The sequence below is a fragment of the Bactrocera dorsalis genome, chromosome 5 (assembly GCF_023373825.1).
Source record: "Bactrocera dorsalis isolate Fly_Bdor chromosome 5, ASM2337382v1, whole genome shotgun sequence".
Taxonomy (NCBI): domain Eukaryota; kingdom Metazoa; phylum Arthropoda; class Insecta; order Diptera; family Tephritidae; genus Bactrocera; species Bactrocera dorsalis.
The window spans coordinates 66,474,237-66,491,303 of record NC_064307.1 but is presented as its reverse complement, the minus strand read 5'-3'; the positions used below and the strand labels follow the sequence as shown (position 1 = coordinate 66,491,303).

At 35.0% G+C, this 17,067-nt stretch overlaps 1 protein-coding gene across 1 annotated transcript; it reads right to left on the bottom strand.

The window, feature by feature from the left end:
* Positions 1–823: 823 nt before the first annotated feature.
* LOC105225973 (zinc finger protein sens) lies at positions 824–16,746 on the bottom strand. Its single transcript, XM_049457453.1, has 4 exons — positions 16,348–16,746; positions 13,617–14,824; positions 3,757–3,907; positions 824–2,247 (listed from the first exon to the last, which is right to left on the bottom strand). The coding sequence occupies exons 1-4, from the start codon at positions 16,517–16,519 to the stop codon at positions 2,030–2,032; spliced, it is 1,749 nt and encodes a 582-aa protein (XP_049313410.1). The 5' UTR covers positions 16,520–16,746; the 3' UTR covers positions 824–2,029.
* Positions 16,747–17,067: the final 321 nt, after the last annotated feature.

The window sequence follows — 17,067 nt, the reverse complement described above, 5'->3', positions numbered from 1 at the left end:
TTCTTGGACGAAAGCATGCACGACGATTGCAATTTAAGTGTGGTCTGGGCGATCTACGAAAAGGGAGACCACACTGTCTGCGCCAACTACCGTGGTAAGCCTCTTCAACAACGCATATGAGGTTCTATCGAGCGAACTGTGTGAAAGACTGAAGCCAACCGAAAACTGAATGGACTTTATCAGTGTGGCTTTAGGCCTGAAAAATCTACAATCAACCAGATTTTCACGGCGCAACAAATCTTGGAAAAGAGCCGTAAAAGGAAGATCGACACACACCACCTCTTCGTCCATTTCAAAGCCGCCTACGACTGCACGAACAGTAACTCTATGCAGTTATGTACATATGTCTGAACTTGGTATTCCCGAAAAGCTAATACAGCTTTGTAAGTGGAAGTTGAGCAACACCAAAAGCTTCGTCAAGATCGGGAATGATCTCGGCTAAAACGTTCCAGCTCTGCAAGTATTCAACGCAGTAACCCCCGGTGGGAAGCAGAGGAAGAAGGAGACCTCAAATTCGTTGAAAAGACCAGACCTTCGCTTGGAATTTCCAATTGGCTCCACGTTGCGAAAAGAAGATACGTTTGGCTCGCCTATGACCGCATGAGCGCTGTCTACGTTCATAAAATTGCATTTACGGTAAACAAAATAAGTAAAAGCGAACTTTTCTACTTTTTCACATTTATTAAGTTTTTTTCAAAATTCTTTATAAAATAAATAGGTTTTAATTAAGGCAAAATTATACATAATACTTATGCTACAAAATTAAATTAAATTAACTAAAATATATAAACTTGTACTTAAACTAGATTAGAAAGTTAAGCTTGAAAAACGTTGAAAAAGCGTTTTTTGATAAATTTCTAAATTCTAGCGATTTTAATTTAAATTTAGTAATAAAATAAATTATTTACTTCCACTTAAATAATTAAATTAGTTCTTTGGTATATTTAGCTGCGTTGTAATTAACAAAATTTTGTTTTAACATTAACATTAAATAATTTTTCTCTATAGTATATAAGGCCAAATGTTGTAAAAATGTCCAAAATGCTACAAAGTTGTATTTACAGTTATTAATGGTATTTCATCAGCTCAAATGCAAAATAACGTAACATCAGTTTTCATAAAGAGAGGATAGAAACCTCTTGCATTGAAAAAAAATTTGAGTTTCGGTTATAAAATGGTTATATACTGGTTATCATACACTCATCTTTTGGTTACAAAGTGGTTATATATTGGTTATCATACACCCATCCTTTGGTTATAAAATGGTTATATATTGGTTATATCTTCTCAGCGAAAGCTTAAAGGTTTATCCTATATATATGCAATATGATGTATTGAACCGTAAACAATAAAAAACTCAATTTCGATCTTTTTGATGATACGTTGTTTTGCATTTTGAGTGACGATTTGTTATAAGTAAGTTAAATTTTCAATGATTTGAGCAACAATAAGTGAGCAGAAATAGTCCAATTAACAAACAAACCATTACAAGTCAATTTCCTTAACACAAATTATTAAATTAATTTTATTTTCACTAATTATTAGTAATTATATGATAATTTGCTTAAGGCCAACACTTAAATACTTAGCTTATCAAAGGCTATAGCAACACAACGACACACTTTCACTGGCTTAGACAAGTTTTATTAGAAGTATTTCTTATATAAAACTTATATACTTCGACGACTTAATAAATAAATTAGTGTGTAGAAAACTTTGGCTTAAACGACTTAGTATTTTAACAGACCAACTGGGACCACACAATACTTGACGTGCGCACTAAACCTAATTGTTTTTCGATGACGACAAATGTCACTCAATTAACTGCGGCAGTGCGAGCATATGAAACCGATATATATTATATATATGTATATATTTGTATATATCGCCTAAAATCCGCTTAGTGCTACTTTAAATTCGAGCTCACACACAGCTAACCGATCCATAAGGTATCCCAACGCTGCGGCGTAAACACAAAACTACCAGTCTCGTTATAGCGCTGGACCGCTAACGGTCCATAGGCGTGTCTTCAGCAACTGCTGCTGCTCACCTCCATCTTCACCGGTGCCAATGGCTCCTCGTGCCGACTCTCGCGATGGCGACGCAGATCGACCTTGCGTTGAAACGATTGATCGCAGAGGCCGCAGCCGAAGGGCTTGTAGCCGGTGTGTTTGCGCATGTGTGTGATGAGATTGGAGCTTTGGCTGAAAGCTTTCAGGCAAACGGTGCATTTGTGTGGCTTTTCACCTGTAAAAATGCAAGAAAATACGAAAGCAAATAAGCAGGCGATCAATAAATTAATTAAAAATAAAATCACTTTGTGACCGGTGAGTATATAAAAATGTAAAAGAAGGGGTAGAAAGTGTGGTTGGCGGGGTGGCAAGTGTGGCCAAAGTGTACCTTAAGGGCGCAGCAATTAAGAATATTAATCACTTTGGCGTTATTGCGTTGAAGCGCATTTGTAGGGAAAGTCGAGCAATGCAACTAACGCGAGTGTAGGCGAGTGTATAAATATCTCTATTGCCAGGACGCCAGGACGAAGGGCGCGCGTTGCAACAAATGATTTTACACTTGTGCAACAAAATCACGCAATTAGTAAAATTAAATCAGATAACGACGGCATGCATTAATATATATATGTATGTATATAGATTTATGTATCTGTGTGCAAACGCATGACCGTGTGATTTAATTGTTGGCAAAGTGGCGACAACATTGTTCGCTGGAGTGGCACGTGACACGCTTTATCACATACATATACATATGTACAGCAGGTGAGATATGGAGGGTGCTAAAAATTGACTTTTGCTGGTGCACTAGTGCAACACTGCAGTTTTATAAGGTGTTGCAATATGCTTGAATTTGAATTATCGGTCAGTTTGTATGGCAGCTATATGCTATAGTAGTGCGATCTGAATGATTTTCTCAGAGTTTGTATTACTGCCTGAGATGACTCTTCGTGTCGAATTTTGTGAAGATATTTCAACAAATAAAAAAGTTTTTCATACAAAATCCAGATTTTTATCAGTCAGCTTGTATGGCAGCTATATGCTATAGTCGAGCGATCTAGAAAATTTCTTCGGAAATTACACTGTTGCTTTAAAAAAATAACCCGTACCGAGTTTCTTGAAGATATCTCGTGAAATAAAAAAGTTTTCCATACAAAAACTTGATTACGATCGTGCAGTTTGTATGGCAGCTATATGCTATAGTGACCCGATATCGATGATTTCAATAAATGAGTAGCTTCTTGAGGATAAAAGAACGTGTGCAAAATTTCAGATCGATAACTCAAAAATTTCAGCGCGAAAATGGCGTATGAAAAATTTCAGCTCGACTGCTCAAAAACTAAGGGATTGGTTCTCGTATATATACGTACAAACAAACGGACAGTAATATAAACAGGCCTAAATCGACTTAGCTCAACATGCTGATCATTTTAAGCACCCTGTTTTGACAATTGTCCGCTTAATAAAACTGTTTGTTGCACGAACTAATAGCTGATAGAATGCGTTGATAAGACCAGCTTTGTTCGCGCAATCATTCTGGCCATATGTTATGGTATATAGTATTGCTACTAAATAGTTTAGCGTTTACAGTTATGACTTGAAAGTTGAAAATATTCGATTTTTAATATGTATAATATTGAAAGAACGAGACATTTTGAAACTCAGAAAAGCGTATAAAGTGATTTTCAAAAGTCTCCAAGCAGTTTTGGTTATATGTACATTATGCTAATTAACCAAATTAACCTACCTGTATGTATGTATGTATGCTTCTTCATGTCGGATTTTTGATGGAAACGCTTGCCGCAATATTGGCATGGATAAGGTCTTGTGTCGCTGTGTATCAACAAATGTGTGGACAATGTCGACGAACGTTTAAAGGATTTGCCACATTGCTTACACTGCAAAAAATAAATAAATAGATTTGAAATTAAGTAATGTTTATATATAGTAAACAATAATTAATGAGCTAATAAGTTTAAAAAAAAATATAAAATTAATTTTTCTATAATAAAAATATTTAATTAAGCGCTAATAAGAATGAAATAAATCCTACTTGTCTGCCTCTCTGTACATGTGGACGTTGAAAATTATAACCTTGTATGAAAAACTTTTTTATTTGAGGAGATATCTTCATCATATTTTACATGAAGAATTGCCTTAGATAGTAGCATAAACTCCGAAGAAATCGTTGAGATCGGACCGCTATAGCATATAGCTGCCATACAAACTGACTAAACAAAATCTAGTATTTGTATGGAAAACTTTTTTATTTGTTGAAATATTTTCAGGAAATTTAACACAAAGCTCTATCTCAAGCACTGAAATAATCTCTGAAAAAATTATTCAGATCGGACCGATATAGCATATAGCTGTCATACAAAGTGATCGCTCCAAATCTAGCTTTTATATGTCATTTTTTGAATTTGTTAAGGATATTATAGCTTCGCTGGAACCGTAGTCAACATTTTTTCTTGTTCCGAATTTATAATGACGTTTAAAAAAAACCCGCGCACAGCGCTTATTACACAGTATGCTTGCTCTTCCACTACACCTGTACTACGTGCCCCCATTCCAATGCGTCAACAACGCATACAATGGCACTGTTTCAAACATCACAAATCATGTGAATGATTTTCCGTGCATCTATAATGTTTCAGCTCGAGTTCGAATGGGTTCGTATAAAACAGCTATACAAATACAAAGCGTAGTAAAGCATGTAACAGCAATAACAAATCAAATGAAGATCGTATTCAACTAATCATTTGTACATATGTACATACATATGTACATTCAAGCCTGACATATTTACGTAGGTGTTCGAAAAATATACGCTTAAAGTCTGCATAGCGTTTGGGAGGTGGGGCGAAAGCACTCGTTGGTTCACATAGTTTACAAATTGAGTTTGAGTTGTTTTGAACGATTCAGACTTCGGTTTTTTTAATACCGGGCCGCGTAATTAGATACAATTGTGCAAATATTTTGAAAGTTTTTAAGAAAATAGGTGCTTTAATTTACTCAGTTGAGAATGGTGGTGCTGAGTGTTTGTTTTTGTTTAAGTAATCAAGTTTGGAGACGTGCTCAACTGGCGCAATATTCCAAGTGTAATGATTTGGAAATTGGTGTATCAAACTAATGGAAGAAAATCTTAAAAAAATTTCGAAAATCTTCAAAATTTGTATTATACTATTTAACGAGCGTCTATAAAAACTTAGAAAATCTTCAAAAATTTTCCAAAATTTGCTTGTTGATCTCATAGAAATACAAAGTAATTTTAAAACCGTTTCGATTGCATAAAAATATGAAGAAAATCTTTAAAAAACATTTTCCTTGCTTTCACAACAAAAACTATCGAAAATTTTTTCGCTGTTTTCACAGAAATAAAGGAAAAATTTTAAAACCTGTCCGTTTATTTTAAATATAAATAAATAAAAATTTCGAAAACGATTTTCTGCTTTCAAAAAAAAAAAAATAAACTAAAAAATTGAAAACCTGCTCGCCTATTTCAAAAATATGTATAAAAAAAATTGTTTGAAAAAATTTTTGCTGATTCCATTAAAATAAAAAAAATGTTCGCCTATTTCATACAATAAAGAAAGAAAACCTACCTGTTCGTCTATTTCAAAAATATACATATGTATATAACAAAATTCGAAAACATTTTCGCTGACTCCATAAAAATAAAAAAAAAACTCTCTAAAAGTTGTCGTTGATTATTTTAAAAATAAAACGAATTAAAACCTTTTCATTTTTTATTTTTTAAAAACTAAAAAAATATCGAAAACTTTTTTCGTTGATTGCATAAAATTATTTTTAAAGACTGAAAAAAAATTAATTAAAAAAAAAACACTTTTTTCTTAATTTTAATAAAATTTAAAAATAAAACAAATTTCGAAAACCGGTTCGTTTTTTTTTTAATAAAAAAAAATTTGAAAACACTTTTATTGATTTCATAAAAGAAAAATCTTAAAATTTTTCGGCAGCATTTTCGCTGATTTTATAAATTTTTTTCTTAGAAATTGAATTAAAAAAAAAATAAAAATAATTATTCGAATTCGAATTCGAACTCGAACTCGAAAAAATTTTCACAGATTTTTTAGAAATTGAATTAAAAAAAATAAAAATAATTATTCGAATTCGAACTCGAACTCGAAAAAATTTTCGCAGATTTCATAAAAATAAAAAAATTTAAATGTTCAAAAAATATAAAAAAATTTTGAAATATGTTTCGTTAATTTAAAAAAAAATATCCGAAAACCTTTTCGCTTTGTTTGTAAAAATAAAAAAAGGTTTCGAAAGCTGGTTTCGCTTATTTCAAAAAAAAAAAATAAGAAAAGAAATCCGAAAACCTCTTCGCCTATTTTCTAAAAATAAAAAAATCATTCGAATTCGAAAAATTTTTAACATGTTTCATATTAATAAAAAGATCGAAAATTTTTCCATATTTAAAAAAAATTAAAAATTCGAAAACTTTTCATTTATTTTCAAAAATAATTTAAAAAAAACATTTTCGTTTATTTTGTAAAAATTAAATAAAACCTTTCGAAACCCTTTTCGCTGATTTTCAAGAAATCAAAAATTAAAAAAAATTTAATTTCGAAAACCTTTTCGCTGATTTCATAAAAGTGAAAAAATCACACGTGCAGACATACATATATAAATATAAAAGTGTATTTATGAAACAAAACAACAGCTTGTTTACTGCTAAAATATCTCAACAGCCAAACCTATTTGTGCACATAACCCTACTTAAATATTTACAGTTTTATTCTATTTTAAAATAGCCTCTATTTCCACAGTCTCTTGCTTTTTCACTTTACGCAACTAAATATTTGCATTAAAAGTAGAAAAATTTCAACAAAAATCCCCACAAAGTAGTGTGCGCCGAAATGAAATCAGACACAGTGTCAAATGTTGATACAGTTTGTCGTGCAACGTGAACCCAAACGATGGGTTCGTGGACGTTCTAGGGCGTCAAAAGTCAAGCGAGCAACCCATCACACACACATATGTACATAAAACATATATTTCTTAAAGATTAATTACTATTCTGCAAATAACAGTAGACGTTTGAGCAGAACAGCAACACATTTCATAAGCTTTGTTGTTGCCTGTCTGCGCGCAGGCTGGCAACACTCGTCTAGAGAGCTTGACACAAGTGTTTGCTGCGACAGTTAGCCGCTGCAATGCGCGTGTTGTTTGATTGTTTGCCTACTATTGAGCGCTGAAGCGGGATTTACGTAGACTAGAAACATGCATATGTAGCTATGATATCCATAAATATGTATGTATGTATATATGTGAGTATTTGTGAGTGTATGTGTATTTGCGTTTGAAAAAGAAAACGTATGCAGGCGGCTCTAGCGTCTCTGCTGCTTGTTTGCTCAGTTATTTTTGGTACAAAAATATGAAGCATCGCCGTTGTTATTGTTGTTGCACGCATGTTGCTGACAAGCTAAACATGTGTGTGTCAAACCACACTCCGTACTCTTGCATTTATTGATTGCTTATTAAACAAGTGTCGCCTTTGTGTTTTCACTTTGCCTTATTATTGACGATCGCGCGCCTTTGTTGCTGCAATCTGCGTATGTGTGTATGTGTATGTGACTTGTAAATAATACACATGCATGCGTATGAGTCTATATCTACTTAGCTATATAACTGTTTGGCTAATTAGCGACAATTGTTGCGCAGCTTTGCTATGAGCTGACACTGGCAGCGCTCAAGTTGCTTTGCGCGGGCGCGGCCGCGGTTAGGAAGCGCAAACGGAAGTTGGATTCGCCAGCCAAATGCCGCTATGCATGCAAATGAGCTGGAGAAAACCCCTAACTGGGGTACGGCACTAGATTTTGCTACCTTTGATTCGACGAGGTGAGTCAAAGCTGAAGAAAGCGCTGACTCAGCGTCGGTAAATACATACATACGCTGGTAAATACATACACACAACAAAATGCTGAGCCTGCAATCGAGCTATTTTCAGCTGCTGGTGAAAAATTTTATAAAAATGCTAGTAACTATAAAGAAGTTGGAAAAAAGTGTGCCAGCCATAAGGCAGAGTTTCCAGTTGAGTGCCGCGCGCAAGGCATATTTTTTTCGAATTTGTTGCGCGCAGGCCACCCACTGATCACTGAACGCGCAAGCGCTGTAACAACAGATGTAAACAGTTTTGGAAAAAACAAAAACCAAAGAAAAAATATTAAAAAAAAAACAGTAAAAAATTATTTAATAAAAATAAAAAAATACCATAAAAAGAAAAAAACAAAAACACACTTACATATAAACTCATAAAAAACACATTTTTTCTTAATGAAAATCCTTACAACCGTCATGACGTCGAAGTGATCAATACAAAAACGCTTATTAAACGCCACACGACCATCTGCTGCGGCTCGAAATTGTTGTTAACGCAACATGCCTTGCTTGCAAGACAAAGAGCGGGAGAGAGAGTGCCCGACAGCAATGAAGAAAGGTAAGAACGTAAGCAAAAAATAAAAAGTGATAGTGAGCGTCGTTAAGAACGCCTGTCAGCGCTAAGGACGAAGCCCTTCAAGCGTATCGGGTTGCAATAAAAGCCTTATGGACACAATAAAATTGTGCATGTAATGCTTACAAAAACAACAAGCCACGTATGTGTTTGTAATATATAATATACATACAAGTAGGTGCTTCTAAAGTATAAAAAATATATATGTGTGACAACATAGTAATTGCAATTTGACACTTTGTAAGGCATTTAGGCGATCATACGTGCTAAACGTTACTGAACGGTCGTGCGCCGTGCCATATTGACAATTATGCTTAATCGGAGGTGAAATGATTATGAGTGCTTTATGTAATTTTAGAGTAAATGAATGTGTAAACAGCTGTATAGTATGTACCATATATAGAAGTAGGTGCATACCTAAGAAAATTACAGGAAAACTGAAACTAAACTCTGAATGAAGGAGATAATGGAATAATTCGGAGGATAAAGCTATCACACAGAAAAATTTGTAGAAAATTGTTGAAAATTTAGCTGTAGACAGAGGAATAATAAAAATCCTCTACTGTGACTGCATCATAGCTTGAATATCCTTCTTCTCGTGGCATAAAATTGTACACAAAAAAGTTTTTCTTGATTTTGAACGATGACTTTGTATGGCAGCTATATGTTAAAGTAGCCCGATTGGAACAATTTTTTGAAATATTGCAGAGTTGCATTAGATAATAATATGTGCTAAAATTCGTGAAGATATCTCGTCGAATAAAAAAGTTTTCCATACAAGGACTAGAATTTGATCGTTCAGTTTGTATGGCAGCTGTACGCTATAGTAATCCGATCTGAACAATTTCTTCAGAGATTATATCACTACTTTGGATAAAATTGTATATAAAATTTCGTGACAATATGTCTACAAATAAAAAAGTTTTTCTTACAAGGACATGTTTTTGATCGTTTAGTTTGTATGGCAGCTATACGCTATAGTAATTCGATTTCAACAATTTCTTCAGAGATTGAAGCACTGTTTTGAGCAATAAACTGTGTCAAAAGCCGTGAAGATATCTCGTCGAATAAAAAAGTTTTCCATACAAGGACTAGAATTTGATCGTGCAGTTTGTATGACAGCTATACGCTATAGTAGTCCGATCAGAAAAATTTCTTCGAAGATAGTAGCATTGCTTTGAGTAATAATCTGTGCCAAATTTCGTAAAGATATCCTGCGAAATAAAAAAGTTTTTCTTACAAGGACATGTTTTGAACGTTCAGTTTGTATGGCAGCTATATGATATAGTGATCTGATATCGGCGATTCTAATGAAGGAGCAGTTATTTAAGGAGAAAAGAAGGTGTGGAAAATTTCAGATCGATATCTCAAAAACTGAGGAACTTATTCGCGTAGATATAGACCGAGAGACGGATATGGCTAAATGGACTCAGCTCACCATGCTGATCATTTATATATATATATATTTTATAGGATCTCTGACGCTGTCCTCTGGCTGTTAAAAGCTTGGTCGTAATCTTAATATATCATATTCTGGATATAAAAGGTAAGCCTCCTTTAACAAACACTCTCACTTTCTTTAGCTCTCACCTCTCTTATATGTAGTTCCCGCACATGAGTTAAGGTAATAGCTATAATTATACTAAATAATGCAGTATTTATGCTATTACTGACAAAAACTAAACTCAGCAATATATTTTTTAGTTTCCCGATATCATATGTTTACTAACTCAGTACAATTCTTTTGAAATACAGCGACGGTACGCAAACAAACCGCAATTTCTTCGACTTGACACCTGACATTATTGTAAACTGTGTCATCTAAATTTCTGATTGTGCCAATCAAAAGCTTTCCAATGCGCACAATGTCCTGCATATACGAAGGTAGAAGCAGCGTGCTGCTATAGTCTATAGCTAACCCCTTTCCAGCTGTGCCTCCAACCCTAAAATCGCTTCATTAAATACTCAACACTGCGAAAGTCGAAACACTTACTAATCATAATTACTACAAATAAATAATTAAGACAGGAATTTACCACCGCAAACAGCAAGAGGACAGTGGGTAAATAAACTGCGCGACCAAACATTTGCCAAGCGCCGTCAGGAGCGGTGAAAGTGAGGGATCAGCGCGTGGACACGCAATGCAGACAAATTAAGTAAATTGAAAATTAACATAAAACTCAAGCACTGCAAGGATCATCATAAAACATCAACAAACCGAGGAAGGACGCGCGAATGACACAAATGAAATACAAGTATATTGAAGAATTAGAGCAATAAAGCAAATAAATGACGGTAGTGGGTGCAAAGTGTTGGAAATTACGCAAAGTAATTGAATAAGCGTCGAAAATGTCGAAGATTAGTGCTATTTTCATCGAACAGTGGTTTAATAGGGACAATACAACCCACCAAGCACAACGAATGTGTGTGAAAAAAGTTAGCGGGTGCTTTTTTAGAGGTGTGGTTTTTAATGAGACAATACTTTCTTTTGGACTTGGTCTTTTTGACAGCTGCTTCTGGATTTTTAGACAGTTTGGCTTGCCTTCATAATGTAGAGACTTACTCCGAAATAATGTTTTTAAATCGTACAAATTTGTTACAAAATATTGGTTCGATTCGCCGGTTCAATATTTGGTAGACATAATCATTCAGCAGAGTTGGTAATTCAAGCAACAGTGGATTGGTTTCCTACCTTGTTTAATCTAATGGATAATGCGTATCCTTAGACTTTATTCCTGTTGTGGAACAGAGCATCGAAGTAGAATAGAATGAGTCCATCCGCCAAAGCTCACAAGAGTTCGAGCTGTACACATCATTTTCATAGAAGATTTTGCGGAAGAAACTTGGTTTTCGGTCCTACAAAATCTAACTCGTGCAAGAATTGAAGCCGAAAGACCATTAAGCGCGTTACACATTTGGTGAATGGATTCAAAACGAGGACGGACAACACTATAGAGACATTAATACTCATTTCCTCGTGCCTGGAACAAGTTAGTAAGGGAACTTTTGGTGTGCGCATTATCTAGCTTCGTGGACGTGTAGCATGGAACGCTGTACTACTGTACTATTTTTTGCGGGCTTTGGAAGAGAATATTTAAAGCATTATTGCTGACAAGTTGTCGCAAATTGAGCTTCTTGACTAGAATTCATGCCCGTTAGATTAAGTTAGTAGGCAGATCCCTTAGCAGTTTGAGTAGAACACAATCAAGCTCAAAATTGTTCAAGACTCAAGTTAAAATGGCTCGAGTTCCAGCCGTGGCGTTTAGATTGGCTTAGTTGACAGACTGGTATGGTTGCCAGGCCAGAGTAGAATCGCTGGAACTTGAAAAGCTGATGAGCTAGCAAAGAGAACCACCTTAGAATCGATATCGGTAGAATGAAAGCGGGTCGGTACTACCGCATCGACTTGTATACTACTACTAGAAAGCTGGGCTTCGCGGAAGCTTGACCAGAGCTGGGCCACCATCGCTACATGGGCTATCGCGAAAGCCTTTTGGCCCAGATCTTGTGATCTCTTTGCTCTTAGTAAGGCTAGACTCTAGTTGTAAGACTTTTAACAGACCATTGCCCTAATGGCGTCCATGCTGTAAGGTTGGGAGTCTTACCAGACGTCAACTGCAGAAGCTCTTTCGAAGAAAATGAGGTGGAAACAACTCAACACAAGACTTAAACACTTCAGAGCGCATACTTTCCGACATCCCACCGAACTGGCGGGAAATTAAACGCCTGTGCAAAAGACTATATATAGCAGTCCACGTGCGATCTCTCTAGATCAACCATCTAACCTAGCCTAAGGTATTTCAGCTGGATGTCTAAAATCATGAGATCCGAACTGTTTTTCTCTGATCTAACAACGGTCTTTAGACAGTAATCATTTTAAAACGTAATGGCAAAGCCTTATCTTTATAATAAAGCCAAATTCTGAGCAACTTGAAAACCACATGTCCAAAAAAAGCACCCTTCATTAAATTACTTAATTTGCAAGGGTGGGGGAGTAGTTGTTCTAGCATTTGATTGAAACAATCAGTATGCCAGCGTGTTAGAAATGTGTACCAAAGGACCCTCCAACACTTAAATTTCGATAGCAAAATGCGCTTGCTTCCTTATTGCCCCCTCCCCTGCAGACGAAATCATTTTTGTATACGTTTAATTGTTTAATATCGTGACACAAATCGTGGCAAACACTACGCACACCAATGCATATGCAATTTGTTTGTTTGTATGTATGTATATATTTTTACAATTGTGTCAGTTGGAAAGGTGACGCTTCCAGCCGCGTTATTGGCATATTGAACAATAATTGAAGTGGACACATGGCATATTACGAAATCGATGCCTTTTAGGCAAATTAAACGAGTATACGACGGCGATTGCAATAAATAGGCGCTATCTAGTAACCGCACATTGCATTGTGTGTTTGTGTGCAAGTCGGTCAGGTGACCCAAGGGTTCGAGCGCTTCAAGCGCGGGTACTTTAACTAAGTGTCGCTATGCGTGTTAATTGCTCAATATTTTTCAATATTTTTGGTGTTTCGCTTTTGTTTTTGCAACTATAATGGATAGCTTAATAAAAGCGTATGGCATCCCAAGGGTTACTTGTTGTTTGTCATATAATATTGGAGGTCCTTCAGTCGTATGATTTACTATTTTGCATGTCATTTCCGTGCTTAAATAAGTGGGTTAACTATTTCAACTTAAGAAAAATCACGCAATTACTTAATTAAATGCATTGTGAGGCTGACTATCTGAGGTTTCCTTGAAGCTTGCTATTTTTGGGAAGAAAAAGAAGATTTTTGGGAATACTTCAAAAACAATTTAGCTGGCAAACTCGGCAACATAGAACTGAAGGGTACTGCAAAAGTACCTGTACGTCAGACTTTGCTTAGATTTCGACTAGTCCCTAGGCATTACAATAACCTGCACTTTCTATCGAGCCCACCTATCCCTACCATAGTAGTTGCATTTTATGGTCGCCGCGCACAGCTGACCACATTAATCAAAGTCCTTTCAACAAGCACACGCACTTCCTCACATACTGCCAATCAATTCCTCATTTTTCATTTCTTATTAACTAATTTTAAATACTTCGTTGCCTTAAACGAAGATTGCTTGCCAAAAAAACCTTACCTGAAAGTTGCGCGTCCCCCGCTTCTCGCTCTCACCCTCGCTGCTGCAACTGTAGGAGCGTTGATGAACATCTGCTGTGCTAATGATCGCAGTCGAGTCCGGATGCTGTTGCTGTTGTTGTGCAACATAATGTTGCAACTGTTGTTGCTGCTGCTGCTCATGCATTATAGCCGAATTATTTGGCGAGTAACGGCTCGCTTCCTCAGTCATATCCGCATCTTCTTCCGTTTTCATGTGCTCCACACCATCATCGTGGCTATCGTAGCTCCCACCTCTGTCCAGCCGACTGGCATGCCGACTGCGCATTGCCAGCTCATTGTTATTGTTATTATTCTGCACAAAAGCATCGGCGCGACTCTGCAGCTCCTTGAGATGCGCTTGCAGCATTTCGAAATTGTTGCCCGTCGCCAGGCCGGCCATGAAGGCGTTGCGATGCGCATAGATTTGTTGTTGTGCGACTTCCATCTCCAAATTGGCCGCCTTCAGTTCCTGCGCGCGTGCAGCCGCAGCCACGGCGGCCGCATTAAATTGTGTTGCCAACGCGGCGGTGGAGGAGAGTGGCGATTGCAGCGCGACATCGCCGTTCAAGCGTCGCGGATAGCTGGCGCGTCGTTCATACTTAAACTTACGCACAATCGGATCTACGGCATATGCGCCGCTGTAATCCGTATTGGCGGCTGCGCAGTCGCGCGCTTCCGTTTGCTCGCACATACTCGCCGGCGACCAGATGATCGTGCCGTGCGAACGCCGTTTCGTCGGTGAACGCGGCTCCAATTTGTTGAGCGCGGTTTGCTCACTGCTGGCGTTTGCGTTGACTTTCAGATTGACAGCGCGCAGTGGCGGCGGCGTGCTGACAATGTCAACGCTTACAGGCGTGCAAGCGTTTAGCTCAGATTCACCGCTGCTTTCGTCTTTTTGTGCGGCGTGTTGGTAGCGCGTCAACTGTTTCAGGCAAGTGGCTTGTTTCAGCGACAGATTCAGCGGCATATCCTCGGTGTGGTTGGCGGCATCCGGCTGTGGCGGCTGCTGTGCGTTCTCCTGATCCTTTTCGGGTGTGAGCGAATAGTCGCGATTGTTTATGAACGATGTGGGTGAATGGGGCGTGTTTGGTGTGGTGGGCGTGCCAAGCGCTGTTGTGGTGGAGGAGAGTAGAAATTGTGGCCATAAAACGCTGGAGTAGAAGAGCGAGTTGTAGGGAAAGGGGAGATCTGTGGATGGGGGAAATGAAATAAAATTTGCTTAAGAAATTTATTATTTATTTAATTGCAGACCATAAAAAAATTAAAATTTAAATTAAAATAAAATTTTTAATTTTTTTTATTAATTTAATGAAAGAACATAACATAAGTAAATAAAAAAATATAACCTCTAAATGTGGATGTTGTTATTGAAAATAGTAAAATTATCAAGAAATTTTGAAAAACTCAATACAAAAAACTGTTTGTGGTTCTTGTCCTTACTTTGAAAAATCAGAGTTGCTCCAATATCATATAATTAGATTTTAATCAAAGAACATAACCTCCAAATTTGGATATTTCTTTCAAAACAGAATTTCGAAAATATTTTTTTTGTTTTTGAAAATATTAAAATTATTTTGAAATTCTGAAAATGTGAATAATAGTAAAAATATTTAAAAATTTTGAAAAACTCAATACAACAAAAACTGATTATGGTTTTTGTACTTACTTTAAAAAATCAGAATTATTCAAATCTTATATAACTAAATTTATATGTTTAATTAAAGAACATAACCTCCAAATGTTGATTACTATTAAAGTGGAATCTAGAAATAATAATTTTGGTTTCGAATATATTAAAATTATTTAAAAATTTTGAAAAACTCAATACAACAAAAATAATAGGTTTATATATTTTATCTACAAAAATATCAGTTAAAAACCAAGTTTTGAATACTGAATAACTTAAACCGTCGCTAGTTATATATGGGCACGGATCTGGCAATGGTTAGGATTTTAGTAGTTTTTCCATAAAAATTTTTTAGAAAACTTTTTCTCTTTGATTCTTTCCACAATTTTAGTTTAGATAAAAGGATTTGCAAAATAAATAAATGAAAAAAATTAAAAAAAAACTCTTTTTATTTTTTTCTACAATTTTAATATCTTTAAAGGGGGTTTCAAACAAATTTCTCGAAACTTTAATAAAAAATTATTTAAATAAAAATCTCATTTTTATTCTTTTCTACAATTTTAGTTTATACATATAACAGAATTTTCAAACAAAGTTCTCAAAAAAAGTATTAAAAAAAATTTAATTTTCACATTTTTATTATTTTTTCAACAATTTTAGTTTATAAATTTCTTAGAAAATTAATTTCATCAAAATTTTTTTCTTTTTATTCTCAATCTCAGTTCATTTAAAAGGGGGTTTGAAACAAATTTCTCAGAAAATTAAAAAAAAAATCTCTTTTTTATTCTTTTTCACAATTTAATTTACATAAAACGATTTCCAAGCAAATTTCTAAACATTTTTTTTTATTAAATTTAAAAAAATAAACTTCAAATAAATATTTAAACAAAAAATCGTCGTTTTTATTTTTTACTTAATTTCAGTTTATATAAAGAGCATAAAAAAATTTATGCTGAGAAACTTGCTATAATCTCAGCATAAATTTTTTTCACTTTGATTTTTCCTAAATTTTAGTTCATATACAATATTTTAAATTTTTTTAGTTTATATAAAAGTTTTTATTTCATCTTTCAGCTTGACTTACTATTCAATTTCTGCGCCGACGCGATAACGGAATTAAATGCCGATGCATTTTGTAGCCAGCTCTTCGTAGAGCCGAGATTCACATCCAGCGCCGAATTGGCAAAGGCGGCCAGCGAAGGCGATTGTGCTGGTTTTTGTGAATGCGGCGTTAGCGGTGGCGACAGGTGATTCATTTTGTCTATATTTTTGGATAATTTTTTTTGAAAATTTTGTGCGAAATCAGTAATTTGTTTTTAAACGAAATCTGAAATTTATTTTTATGCGCTACTGATTGCTCAAACGTTTGTTTGCGCAGCTTTTGTGGTGTGTTGAATGTTCGCGTTAATTATTAAACGCAAGTTTAACGAAAAAATTTCAGCAAACAAGAACAGTTATTTTTTTTGAAATTTATTTATTAATATTTTTTTTGATTAAATTTTTTAATTATAATTTTTTTAAATTAATTTTTTTTAATTATAATTTTTTTTAATTTTAAAAATATTTTTAATAATATATTTTTTTTTTAATTATTTTTATTTTTTTTTAGTAATATTTTTCTCGCTTAAATCACTTGTAAGTATTTTGCTGGTGCTGTTGCAGCAGTCTTTGATTTCGCTGCTATTTTCACACGGCGCGTCTGCACGAATTGCGACTTAACGGTTTTATTGGCAAGCACTTTTACACAATACTATTTGCCATGCACTTTGTACAAACTTTTGTCGTATTGTCATTTATTTATTGT

Coding starts and splice junctions, on each gene's coding strand:
- LOC105225973 (XM_049457453.1), bottom strand. CDS start 16,519: ATGAATCACCTGTCGCCACCGCTAACGCCGCATTCACAAAAACCAGCA. Junction 14,825..16,347: donor GTCGGCGCAGAAATTGAATA/GTAAGTCAAGCT, acceptor CCCCATCCACAG/ATCTCCCCTTTCCCTACAAC. Junction 2,248..3,756: donor GCATACATACATACATACAG/GTAGGTTAATTT, acceptor GCATTTTTACAG/GTGAAAAGCCACACAAATGC.